This window comes from Heptranchias perlo, chromosome 2 (genome assembly GCF_035084215.1).
Source record: "Heptranchias perlo isolate sHepPer1 chromosome 2, sHepPer1.hap1, whole genome shotgun sequence".
In the NCBI taxonomy this organism is placed as follows: domain Eukaryota; kingdom Metazoa; phylum Chordata; class Chondrichthyes; order Hexanchiformes; family Hexanchidae; genus Heptranchias; species Heptranchias perlo.
In genome coordinates, this window is record NC_090326.1 from 144,934,677 (window position 1) to 144,948,317 (window position 13,641).

General features: G+C 40.5%; 1 protein-coding gene across 1 annotated transcript in view; it reads left to right on the forward strand.

Annotated features, from left to right (window-relative positions):
* The window catches only part of larp4b (La ribonucleoprotein 4B), a 105,837-nt gene that overhangs the window by 59,743 nt on the left and 32,453 nt on the right, over positions 1 to 13,641 (forward strand). Inside the window, exons 10-13 of the mRNA XM_068007836.1 lie at positions 6 to 212; positions 7,758 to 7,867; positions 11,063 to 11,314; positions 11,744 to 11,789. Coding sequence (XP_067863937.1) covers positions 6 to 212; positions 7,758 to 7,867; positions 11,063 to 11,314; positions 11,744 to 11,789 — 615 coding nt within the window. The remainder of the gene's footprint in view (positions 1 to 5; positions 213 to 7,757; positions 7,868 to 11,062; positions 11,315 to 11,743; positions 11,790 to 13,641) is intronic.

The window sequence follows — 13,641 nt, forward strand, 5'->3', positions numbered from 1 at the left end:
TGCAGGCAAGGATAAAAGCAAAGCCAATGGCGATCAACACTTTTCTACCAAAGAATGGTTACAGACCTCTCGATATGAACCTATACACTCAGCAGAGGTACACATCATTTTATGTGCCTCCAATATACAGCCCCCAACAGCAGTTTCCACTTTATAGCCTTCTTACTCCTCAGTCTTGGTCTACAACCCATAGCTACCTGGATCCTACATTGGTAAGTGTGGTGCACTTGGAATTTTTTTCAAACTATTGACCATTTCTTCATTTAAAGTTGATCACGGTGTATTCATGGTATGCAAATTGTATAATTACTGACCTTTTAGTATTCTCTAACTTATTGTGCCTTTTTAATTGGGCAACTAAAATTTTTAAAACCCTCTTACGGAATCACTTCTTGCAAAATATGACCTCCAATTTCTGCTTTTATAAACGTATCTCATTGCTTCATACTAAATATTGAGGAACTTTAGAGAGCACTACTTGGACTCTTGCCTCGTCTAAAAGTTCCATAGGAAGGTAGAACATCTGAGTAATTGTGTGTGTTTTGATTGACTTAGTACAGAACTGATCAGTCACTCAGAGGATATTGTATCACTTTTATGACTTCCAGCCTTTATATTTGGGAGAAAGTTGTTTCCTCCTCCTTTGATTTCACATTTTGCCCTATTTATTCATCAGCTGAAGGGGCAGGCAGGTAACTGGCTTGTGGGTCTCTGCCAGTGCTGGTCTGTAAACAAAGATTTTTAATGTCCTAAATTGTTTAACTCACCCATTCTATGCAGCATTTCCTGACTAACGGGGTGTTGGCCTCCATCCAAAAGTCTAGCAATTCATCCCTGAACCAGACACTAGCAAGTACCAGGGTGACTCATCCTGGGGGATGGGTGAAATCACATACTGAGTCTTTCCATTAGTAACCTTTGTAAACAATTTTACAACACCAAGTTATAGTCCAGCAATTTTATTTTAAATTCACAAGCTTTCGGAGGCTTCCTCCTTCCTCAGGTGAACGAAATGAAATCGTTCACCTGAGGAAGGAGGAAGCCTCCGAAAGCTTGTGAATTTAAAATAAAATTGCTGGACTATAACCTGGTGTTGTAAAATTGTTTACAATTGTCAACCCCAGTCCATCACCGGCATCTCCACATCATTAGTAACCTGACTGAGCTGAGGAACCAGTTATGTAGGGAAGTGAATAAACACTTGGATTGCACCACTCAATAGCAGTAAATTAGTACACAAAAACATTGGGCTATGCTTGGGATTTGGGGGTTTCTTGCTATTTACAGTGTAAATGTAACACATTCATCTTGCTAGTCATGACAGTAAGATTTTTGATGAGCCAAGAATGAACTATGGTGTAGGCATATGCACTTTTTTAAAGAAAAAAATCTCATGAGCTGCTGCCAGGTTTAATTTTTTCTCTTAAGTTTGTATTGTGTTCTTGCATCAAGTGTTGGATGCATTGGGTTTGGGGAGTGAAGGGCGGGAGGGGGGTGGTATGAGTTAGAAAGTAGCTGGGGTTTTAGCAGTTTTTGGCCAGGTATGTTATATTTGCTGTCTGGGTGGAAAAGATTCTCGTTCCAAATTTCACATCGTTGATACCAATGTTAACCAAGCAGCTTCCTGCACATAAGGGAGATCTAAAATAGTCTCTCTGCACAAGTTGAGAATGATTTAAAATTTGGATTGTCTTCAAGTTGACATCACTTATTAATTTGGGAAATGTATGCCTGAAATAGACCTCCTGCAATTCTTTATCTTCAGGACTTGACCGCCAAGAAACTTTGCTTGATATGCAATCTCTTTGCTCTGGCTATAAGGCCATAGAATTGGGTTTCCAAACCAAGTCTATCTATCCAATAGCGATCATAACATGATCGAGTTCAATGTAGTGTTTGAAAGGGAAAAAAGTGAATCACCTGCTAAGATTCTAGACTTGGGTACGGCTGACTTCAATGGGATGAGACCGAGACTGTCCACAGTAAACTGGGCAAATCTGTTAATGGGTAAAACGACTGATCAGTGGGAAATGTTTAAAGAAACATTTAACGAGATACAGAACTGGTTTATACCCCTGAGGGGCAAGAGCTCTACTTGCCAAAAAAAAACAGCCATGGACAACTAAAGAGGTAAGGGACAGTATAAGACGTAAGGAAAGGGCATACAAAACGGCAAAAAATGGCACAGATCCTGGCGAATGGGAAAGATACAAAGATCAACAAAGGGTCACAAAACAGATAGTAAGAGCTACAAAAAGAGAGTATGAAAAGAAACTTGCAAGGGGTATCAAAACCAATACGAAGAACTTTTATAGTTATATTAGGAAAAAGAGGGTGGTCAGGAGCAGTGTTGGCCCCTTAAAAACTGAAAGTGGGGATATTGTCATTGACAATGGGGAAATGGCGGACATGTTGAACAATTACTTTGCGTCAGTATTTACAGTAGAAAAAGAGGATATCATGCGGGAAATCCCAAGAAAACTAATATTGAAGTCGGCCTTACCCAAGTCTAGAATCTTAGCAGGTGATTCACTTTTTTCCCCTTTCAAACACTACATTGAACTCGATCATGTTATGATCGCCATTGGATAGATAGACTTGGTTTGGAAACCCAATTCTATGGCCTTATAGGCAGAGCAAAGAGATTGCATATCAAGCGAAGTTTCTTGGCGGTCAAGTCCTGAAGATAAAGAATTGCAGGAGGTCTATTTCAGGCATACATTTCCCAAATTCAATAAAATTAACACAAGTAAAGCAACAGTAATGAAGAAAATAATAGCACTAAAAAGTGACAAATCCCCAGGACCAGATGGTTTCCATCCCAGGGTTTTAAAGGAAGTAGGTGAGCACATTGCAGATGCCCTAACTATAATCTTTCAAAGTTCTCTTGATTCAGGAACTGCCCCTCTAGATTGGAAAATTGCACATGTCACTCTGCTTTTTAAGAAAGGAGAGAGGGAAACCAGGGAATTATAGACCAGTTAGCCTAACATCTGTTGTGGGGAAATTGCTGGAATCTATAATTAAGGATAGGGTGACTGAACACCTTGAGAATCAGAGAGCCAGCATGGATTTATGAAAGGTAGGTCGTGCCTGACAAACCTGATTGAATTTTTTGAAGAGGTGACTAAAGTAGTGGACAGGGGAATGTCAATGGATGTTATTTATATGGACTTCCAGAAGGCATTTGATACGGTCACACATAAGAGACTGTTTGCTAAGATCGAAGCCCATGGAATCGAGGGAAAAGTACGGACTTGGTTAGGAAATTGGCTGAGCGAAAGGCGACAGAGAGTAGGGATAATGGGTAAGTATTCACATTGGCAGGATGTGACTAGTGGAGTCCCGCAGGGATCTGTCTTGGGGCCTTAATTATTCACTATTAATGACTTAGATGAAGGCATAGAAAGTCTCATCTAAGTTTGCTAATGACACAAAAATTGGTGGCATTGTAAGCAGTGTAGATGAAAACATAAAATTACAAAGGGATATTGATTAGGTGAATGGGCAAAACTGTGGCAAATGGAATTCAATGTAGACAAATGTGAGGTCATCCACTTTGGATCAAAAAAGGATAGAACAGGGTACTTTCTAAATGGTAAAAAGTTAAAAACAGTGGATGTCCAAAGGGACTTGGGGTTCAGGTACATAGATCATTGAAGTGTCATGAACAGGTGCAGAAAATAATCAAGAAGGCTAATGGAATGCTGGCCTTTATATCTAGAGGACTGGAGTACAAGGGGGCAGAAGTTATGCTGCAGCTATACAAAACCCTGGTTAGACCGCACCTAGAGTACTGTGAGCAGTTCTGGGCACTGCACCTTCGGAAGGACATATTGGCCTTGGAGGAAGTGCAGCGTAGGTTTACTAGAATGATACCTGGACTTCAAGGGTTAAGTTACGAGGAGAGATTACACAAATTGGGGTTGTATTCTCTGGAGTTTCGAAGGTTAAGGGGTGACCTGATCGAAGTTTATAAGATGTTAAGGGGAACGGATAGGGTGGATAGAGATAAACTATTTCCGCTGGTTGGGGATTCTCGGAGCAGGGGACACCGTCTAAAAATTAGAGCCAGACCTTTCAGGAGCGAGATTAGAAAACATTTCTGCACACAAAGGGTGGTAGAAGTTTGGAACACTCTTCTGCAAACGGCAGTTGATACTAGCTCAATTGCTAAATTTAAATGTGAGATAGCTAGCTTTTTGGCAACCAAAGGTATTAAGGGATATGGGCCAAAGGCAGGTATATCGAGCTAGATCACAGATCAGCCATGATCTTATCAAATGGCGGAGCAGGCACAAGGGGCCGAATGGCCTACTCCTGTTCCTATGTTCCCAAGTCTCATTGTGCCAGAGTACAGGAATTTGTGTAGCACAAGGACATTGTTGTAAGTCTTTCGATAGTTAGTTGCACCCAATGGTCTGCACCGCAAGTGAAATTTACTGCTATCCACCCTTGATTAATCAGTGGTGTGTTGAGCCGTTTGGCAGAGTTGCAATAAATCATAGATGATCAGTCATGACTGCAGTTTATGCGGTTTACAGGAATTGGGTAAGGATACCGAACAGAAGCACGTTGTTATTGACGGTCAGTGTTAAATATTTGTGGTGCTGAGTGGAAGAGCTCCTGTAGTGTACACTCAGTATGTCAACCTTTCTCAACTTTAGATACTAAACCCAAGCTTAATCTCGTCTTACTCCGTGAATGCATCTTCTCACTCCGCTGATAATGCGCAAACAGAATCCTATATATCCATACACCGGTAAGGTATGCTATTGAGCCAACATCATGAAAAGTTGCAATCAGCACTGCTAGAATGAGGGGCAGATACTGACTTTGCTCAGTTGTTTATGTCCACAGCTGCAAAAGTTGGCAGATGCACATCATGCTGGATACTGAAAATATAAAAGCCCAACCAGAATGCATTAATTTCTATTGTATGGTTTGAAGGGAGACTCGATAGGTCACACTCCTGCTTTCCTGAGAAATATGACTGCTTATCTATATGCTTCAGAACCTTATTTAGTTTTTGTTATCAAATTCCTATTCAATGCATGACCACAGATAATTGACTGACTCACCAGCAGAAATCTCGGTTGGCAGCCCTGAGTGGCCATGTGGCAGCTGCTAGATGACCGCACAGATGAATATCCAGATAATAAGTAATTATTACTGCACTTCTATCTGCTTTATTTCAAGGTAGAACTGCTGTTGGTTTGCTGGTAGGCTGATGTTGAGTACTAAGCTAAGATGGATGTTGCACTATTAATGAAAACTACTTTAGATAGAAATACTGAGATGGGAAGAGTTTTCTTAGATAAAGATGCAAACATTGAAGCTCCTCTGGTACCACCTTCAAGCAATGGAACTCACCTTTGTGTAATACGAAGGCAGCTAACTCAACTATTTAGAGGTTCTTGACTTAAAGGATCAAGGAAATTTAGAATTTTATTTATTTTATCTCTGGTTATATTTCTTGGGGAACTTAAGTTGCATTGTCCACGATCCAGTGATTGTGCTGTATTGTAAGGGGTGGGCTCAGTGAGCCATTTATCCTTTTGTTTTGTCTTTGATCTTGGTCAAACCCAGTGTGTATTCTTTACTTCACTGATATCAAGATATTCTGAAGTCTCAAGAATAGTCGTCTGAGCTAAGCTTAAAGTTCTATTTTTTTTTTCCTGCATCAGTGTGCTGATTCTTAAGCATTCTGAATTTCACTTCTTAGGTGCTCTGTATTCCTAGGATAACCACTTCCATTTTTTTGGCCCTGCATCATTGTAGATAATCTTGAGTTTCAATGATCACCGAGGGAAAGAGGTTTGATTCCCACTCTTTGCCCAGGTGCAATCCAACCAGCACACTGAGTCGCAATATTACCTTGCATGCTAGCCACGGCAAGAGACATTAGTGTCCGATTAAATTGTCTCACCGTTCATCTTCCTGGGTGGAAGATCCAATTAGTTCAACCCATTTCTAGGGGTTGTGTATATCTGAAGATAAATCTGTTTACCCTTCTGAATGGCAGCTCCTGTCAGGTCATGTCAACCTTGAAGCAATGTGGTGTCTCCTTTTCTTGGGCACAAAGGTTTATATCTGCATTTCCTCCATTTATCCCTAATACCAGAAATAGTTCAAAAGATGCAAGCAGACAAAGCAAACATTATACTGCTAATTCCTTATTAGCCCTTCAACCATGTTTCTTGAGCATCACAACAGTAAGTAAATGGAGGATCCTGCTGCATCCATGAGTGATCCATTCTTAACTGTTGGAAAGTAAAATATCACACCCGTCTACCCAATTATTGAAGACAACTATTCAGCCAGGGTTTCCCATTTCAGGAGATACCTTGATTGGTTCCCACAGAGCATCTATTAAATGAAGCTTAACACAAAATGGAAAAGGCTTGTACAGTGGTCGTCTAGGTCAATCCTATTCATGTGATCTGCGTATTGTGGAGCATCGCCAGCATCTGTTCAACACTGGCTTAAAATCTATTTTTACTGGCAATTGCATCCAAGAAAACATTGACCGTTCTCTGACCCCCAATATAGTTGAGTGAAATTCCAGAATACAGATCGAATAGTACAGTCTACTTGAATCAGCCACTATACCAATGAAATGTCCATAATCCCCAACAGGAGCCGTTGTGATGTTTGGAAGATTTTGCCATTTTTAATTCCTTGGCCTTAAAATCTTCGACGTGATGTGGGACTTCTTTTAAGGAGTTCAGTATTGGTGGCATGAATGGCGTTTACTGGGACCCTATTCCACAGACATCTGTTCTGGAGCAGGGGTTCTAATTTCTCAAGGCTTGTGAACTTGTTACTTGTCTTGGAGTTCTGCAGTTAGTCTGAGTGCAGTATCTTTCCAAGAAATGTGCAAATTGTTTTCAAGACTTGGATCATATCCCCTTAATTTTATTGCAATGTAAGTGTGTGTTCTGAGAATCTTTCATCCTAACTTGGAGCCCTGGAGTTAGCTTAGTTGCTTTTTGAGCTATGTCCCAGAGCATGTCTGTAAAGTTGGATACCCAAAATGATACATTCCTTTTGTTAATGGGCACCTACCCATTGTATGCACCTGTTTCCTCTCCTATCTGACGTCAATATTACTTAATTCCTTGGCTTTTCCAGATCTTTTTGAATGCGCAGTGTCATTAGTTATCTGGTCGTGTAGTTTCGTTTGCAGGAAATTTTGTAATAGACATAATAGTGTAAACAGTATGCAGCAGATTCCTGTGGAATACTGCTAATCACTCTCAACATAACTTCACATTTATTACCATAAGCTCTGTTCACTGGATTGCTTATGTCTGCTGACTTATTTGCCCCTCAAGATTTGTGCAACATGCCCCATGTTATCAAAACCGCACCAATTTTTCTTTTGGCTTCTGTGTTTGATGAAAATAGGAAGTATTCCATTGAAAGTGCCACAGCTGTTTCCCTCCTGCAGATTCATAATTCCTGCCTTTTTTGAGCATCAAGAATAGAGTGCAATCTTTATTTCATGAATGGAATGACCAGGAACTTAAGTTGACCTAAATTAAGTAACTTGTTCAGGGTTCCACTCGTGATCATGCAGAGTTTTTGTTAAAATGGAAAAATGAACACAGTACTATGTAACTGAAACATTCCTTCTGGTCTTCATAAATGTGGAATAAACATTGCACCATTGAGTTTTCATATTTTTCTACACATAGGATGTCTGTTTTATGTGGAGAGAATTGAATTATTACTCTTATCCTATTTTGTTGTAGGTATCTCCATTCCCAAATGCTGGCTTCATAAATGGATTTACTGCAGCTCCAAACTTCAAATCTGCTACAGCCCCTTTGACCTCACTCAGACAATATAATCCTAGAAACAGGTAAGATCTCTTTGAATGTTTAAAAAAAAAATCTGGGTTGGCAGCAGGGTATGACCTTCCCAGTGTCTGGAAAGAAGAGCACAAAGGAAATGGGCTGTTCCATCGAAATGGAGGAAAGTTCTGAGCTATTTGTGTACCTTCAATTACCCAAATCATTGCTGTAGGCTTGGAGTATGTTTCCTTCCATTGGAGGGATGAGTTAAGATCAGTACAGCAATATGCATTAATTTAAATACATATTGTCGAGCAAATCTTGCCTTAAACTCAGCTCTTTATATTTGGGAACTTTCTTCCAATACATTTACATTTTTTGTGGTCTATTCAGAAATGAACACAATGCTCCAAGTGTGATTTGACCAGTGCATTGTGAAGCAACATTTCTGCAGATGGGATTTGCTGCTACTCTGGCTGTTTTGCCTAACATTTTATCAACTTTTTTAAATCTTGCCACACTGTCTAGGCATTGAAAATAAGTCTGCTATTACTCAGATACTTAAAGTCTAAATTCTATTTGTTTCACTCATTCCTTAACTATGATGCAAAGTTTTCTGACCAGAGTGCACTATTTCAAATGTCTGAAGTGTTAAATTTCATTTTCCCAAATGGCTAACCAGTGTAAACCATTCTGCAAAGCTTTTAGCTGCCATTTCTACTGCCCTCCCTATTTGTTGCCAGTGTATTTGATATCCAAGTCATTTATGTAGATAAACGAAAGGGTCAGAGTGCTGACCCCGTTTGGAGCTTTATTCAAAACCTTCCCTGTTATACCTCCTGAAAACAGTTTCCTATATTTTTAAAATCAACTTAACAGTTCCATGTTCTATTTTTTGAATTACTGCAGTTTTTAGATTAATTGGGAATCTTCTGTAGGAACTTTGTAAAAAGCTTTCCAGATTAAAGATCTTTGTGGCCCTTTTGTGTGGGGTATGTAAGCCTACGCAACAATAGTGACCATGGTGTGTTCATTTGGTTATTCAGTGAAGTAATAGGTATGTAAAATGTTCATACTACGGCTGTTTAATCTGGGGAAAACTCCCATGTAAAATTTTGTTTTGTTCTTCCACATTTGGATTGCATCTGGAGAAGAATTTTAAGTATGTAATGCAGTTTTGGTGGTAGAAGCAGCTTGAAGCAATAAATGCAAGTAGCAAATCGTACCTCAAACCTTGGGTTTTTAGGTTTAGGTTCATTTTTTTGTAGTATATTGGTACCAATATGGTAAATGAGCCTAACACGTTTTATTTGATGTCTAATTGTATCATTGCTTTGACTTGAAAAATGGCAGAACTGCCAGTATAGGTAGGAAAGAAAATGGCCATGGGATACATGACGAGGTGAAACATAATGCACATCTGTTGCAGCATTAATGAATAAATGAAGTTGCAGAATGTACCAGAGTAATTGCAAGAGGATGCAGTGTCCATTCTATGTCGGATTCATCTATAAACATAGAAGAAATCAAGCAATGGTAGCATACTTGTGTTTGCAAAATATTTCAACAGTTCACTTTTCAGATCTGAGCAGCTTTTTCCCACAAGTAGTAATTGACATTAACTGTAAAAATGTTTGTCTTGCAATTGTTTTAAGATCTAGCTCTGACTTCAGTTGCATTTTTAGCTTTGTGCAGTGTAATTTTTCCCTGCAAGGTGCACAAGCAAAAACTTGGAACATATCTTGACACTGCTGTGGTCAATATGGTGGCGTTGTACAGGTAGCTTCCAATTTACAGTGCCACAGAATTGTAGGCTGCAAATTTGTCCCTAGGATTCTTCATTTGAGTTTTTAGTTTTAGTAAGCAGCGGTGGGAGCTAGTCACTCACAGAGCAAACATCAGCAAAATGCTGCAGGAATGAGGAAGGGAATTCAGATGAGAAGAGGGAGAAAGACATTTGTAACCTTGAAAAACCATATCTGCTCAAAGTATTTAACCTTCCAACAAGTCAAACATTTGACCAGATGATCCAATGAAATCAATCTAATGGATCCTTTCTGACCCCTTTCCAGCACTCCTCCCCCTCCCAAAACTCATTGGTGCTACTGTATCCTGGGTGGCAGGACAGTCAGCTGGGAGGTACTGTAGTAGGAGGTATAACTTGAGCAGGAACTGATTTAGTCTGCAGATATCTTTCTGAAAGGGAATGAATGCATCTCCTTTCAGCATTTATCGCATGGGCTGGAACTGAGCTACCTCAGGGAAGCAAGTTGGAAAGACGGGCAGCCTTGCAACTCGCGGCCATCAGATCAGCAACTGGGTGGACCTGCCATTTGACCTACTGGGATGCCCCGAACTGACGTATTTAATGCATATATTGCTGTTTTTTTTAACCAAAGTGCACCTTATTGAGCATGCTAACTCTGAAGTGCCTAAAAACTAAAAACAGATTACAATCTGCTTGACTGTAGTATCTTCAGTATGAGGTGTCCAAAGGGTGGGATAATCTTGCACTTTTGCTGTATTTACAGGAATATACACGTACAATAAATCTGTGCATAATTATGCATACTGATCTGGGGACTCAGGATAGCTAGAGTGCCACAATAGCTACCCTACCTTGTTTGGTAAGGCGTTAGGTGCTGAGCGTGTGCCAACAGCAGATGGTGCACTCTGATTTCCCTTCTTGGACTGGGCTGTTCCTCTGCAGACATGTCTAGTACATCTGGTGAAGGGAGGTGTTTTTTATATAGCTCTGCAGGGAAGGGGTCAAATTGCTGGACCCTTACCCAGTTTTGGGTGGAGGCTTATACATCAATCTCAATTGGCTGTCATCCCACGGATGCTTAATTGAGATGTTTATTGCGGGGGACGAGACTTTGTTACAGCAGGGGGTTGTTTCATCCTGCTGCAAGTGAGTTAGTGTGGATCATCACTACGCTAGTTATGGCCTTGATAGCCAGACTCATCTCCGGGATGGTTTCTTGGGATCAGGACCGGAAGTTGTGCAGGACTCTGCTAGTATAGTTTTCTGTAGCAAATCCTCTTTGTTCTCCAATCTTGCACTGCCTATCACGCATTAATTTTTTGCAGTATTTCCAAAAACTCATTTATTTTAGCACAAAAATTCTATGCCCTAGGGATTTCAAAGTTGAATTTTATTTTACACATTTTTTTTACTTTCTTGTTACCGTTTGTTGTCTTAATCTGTTGTATTAAACGATTCATCTTGCTCAGTATAATTAATTTGCATTTTTGATTAGGACCCACAGCAAATCTCATCTACGCCCCATGTTGCCGAACACCGATCGTGGACCAGGACTTCTGGAGAGCCCAACGATATTTAATTTTTCCACGGATCGTCTGTTGAATGGTGTTCGAAGTCCTCAGATGCGACCGGCTGGGCCCAACAGGACAAGGATCCATAGCAATGCAGGTTATAATAAGAGAGATGCTGGGATTGGAAGGTCAGAGCAAATCAGTGCTGATTCATCACCCAGCATGGGTCGAGGAAGGTGAGTCTGAATAACCAAAATAAGGAAGTAATATCGATAATTGACTCCTTTCAGATGTGATCTGTCACCTAAAGGATGTTTAGTTAAATAAAATGTAATTGTTGCTAAACAAGGGAAAATCAGAATGTCTTGCCATCGAGCCTTTTTTCATTGGTTTTATTTTCTCCCCCTTCGTTACCCTTGCTGCTGGTATGTAGTTTATCACGTGATGTAGATTGCAATAATCTGTAATCATACCCATATAAAATGACCAGAAATATGAGTGATTTAAGTTGCTGAACTACAGGGACAGATCAAGGAATCTAGAAACAAAGCTAGTCTTACTGACCTTTCTATGATCTGGTGTGTAGAAAATGTGAGAAACCTGTAGCAGAAACTTTTTTCCCCTGAAATATTAAAGTCTTTATAGAATTTTTAATTTTTTTCCAGGAAGAATTCATATGGATACAGGAAGAAAAGGGAAGACAAGTTTACGGTATGAAGTTTTTAATATCGATACTAAGTTGTTGGGTGTGGTGACGCCCCAGTACATAGTGCCACTGAACAGAAAGATGCTGACTTGAGCTTGCAGCTCTCTGGAGTAGCTCGCCTATCCCATCAGTCACCAAAAATGTGTGGCTCAACCTGAGGGGAGAAAGTGGTTTATACACATCAATATATAATCATAGAAGCTTACAGCACGGAAGGAGACCATTCGGCCCATCGAGTCCGCGCCGGCTCTATACATGAGCAATCCAGCTAGTCCCACTGCCCTGCCCTATCCCCATAGCCCTGCACATTTTTTCGTTTCAAGTACTTATCCAGTTCCCTTTTTAAGGCCATGATTGAATCTGCCTCCACCACTCCATCGGGCAGTGCATTCCGAACCACTCACTGTATAAAAGAAGTTTTTCCTCGTATCATCTTTGGTCAATCACCTTAAATCTATGCCCTCTGGTTCTTGACCCTTCCGCCAACGGGAACAGTTTCTTTCTATCTATTCTGTCCAGACCCTCCTCTCAACCTTCCCTGTTCCAAGGAGAACAATCTCAGCTTCTCCAGTCTATCCACTTAATGCAAGTCGCTCATCCCTGGAATCATTCTAGTAAATCTCTTCTGCACCCTCTCTAAGGCCGTCACATCCTTCCTAAAGTGCCGTACCCAGAACGGGACACAGTACTCCAGCTGTGGCCGAACCAGTGTTTTATAAAGGTTCATCAAGACTTCCTTGCTTTTGTACCCTATGCTTCTATTTATAAAGCCCAGGACCCTGTGTGCTTTTTTTTTTAACCGCTTTCTCAACCTGCCTTGCCACCTTCAACGATTTGTGCACGTATACCCCAAGATCCCTCTGTTCCTCTACCCCTTTTAGAATTGTGCCCTCTAGTTTATATTTTTCCTACCGAAATGCATCACCTCACATTTTCCCACATTAAACTTCATCTACCACATAACCGGCCACGCCACCCGTGTGTCTATAATCCTCTTGAAGTCTATCACCATCCTCCTCACTGTTCACTACCCTTCCAAGTTTTATCATCTGCAAATTTTGAAATTGTGCCCTGTACGCCCAAGTCTAAGTCATTAATATCTATCAAGAAAAACAGTGGTCCCAGCATCGACCTCTGGGGACACCACTGCACGCCTCCCTCCAGTCTGAAAAACAACACTTCACCACTACTGTTTCCTGTCATTTAGCCAATTCTTTATCCATGTTGCTATTGCCCCCTTTAGTCCATGGGCCTCAATTTTAATAGCAAGCCTAACATGCTGCACTTTATCAAACGCTTTTTGAAAATCCATATACACCACATCAACTGCATTGCCCTCATCTACCCTCTGTTACCTCATCAAAAAACTCTATCAATTTAGTTAAACACGATTTGTCTTTAACAAATCCGTGCTGGCTTTCCCTAATCAATCCACACTTGTCCAAGTGACACTTTATTTATTTATTTATTTATTTATTTATTAATTCTGTCTCGGATTATCGTCTCAAAGTTTCCCCACTACAGAGGTTAAACTGACTGGCATGTAGTTGCTGGGTTTATCTTTACACCCTTTTTTGAACAAGGGTGTAACATTTGAAATTCTCCAGTCCTCTGGCACCACTCCTATATCTAAGGATGTCTGGAAGATTATGGACAGTACCTCTGCAATTTTTCCCCCTTCCCTCAGCATCCTAGGGTGCATCCCATCTGGATCAGGTGACTTATCTACTTTAAATACAGCTAGCCTTTCTAGTACTTCTTTCTCAATTTTTAGCCCATCCAGTATCTCAACTATACCTTCCTTTACTGAGACTGGCCGCACCTTCTTCCTTTGTAAAGATCTATGCAAAGTACTCA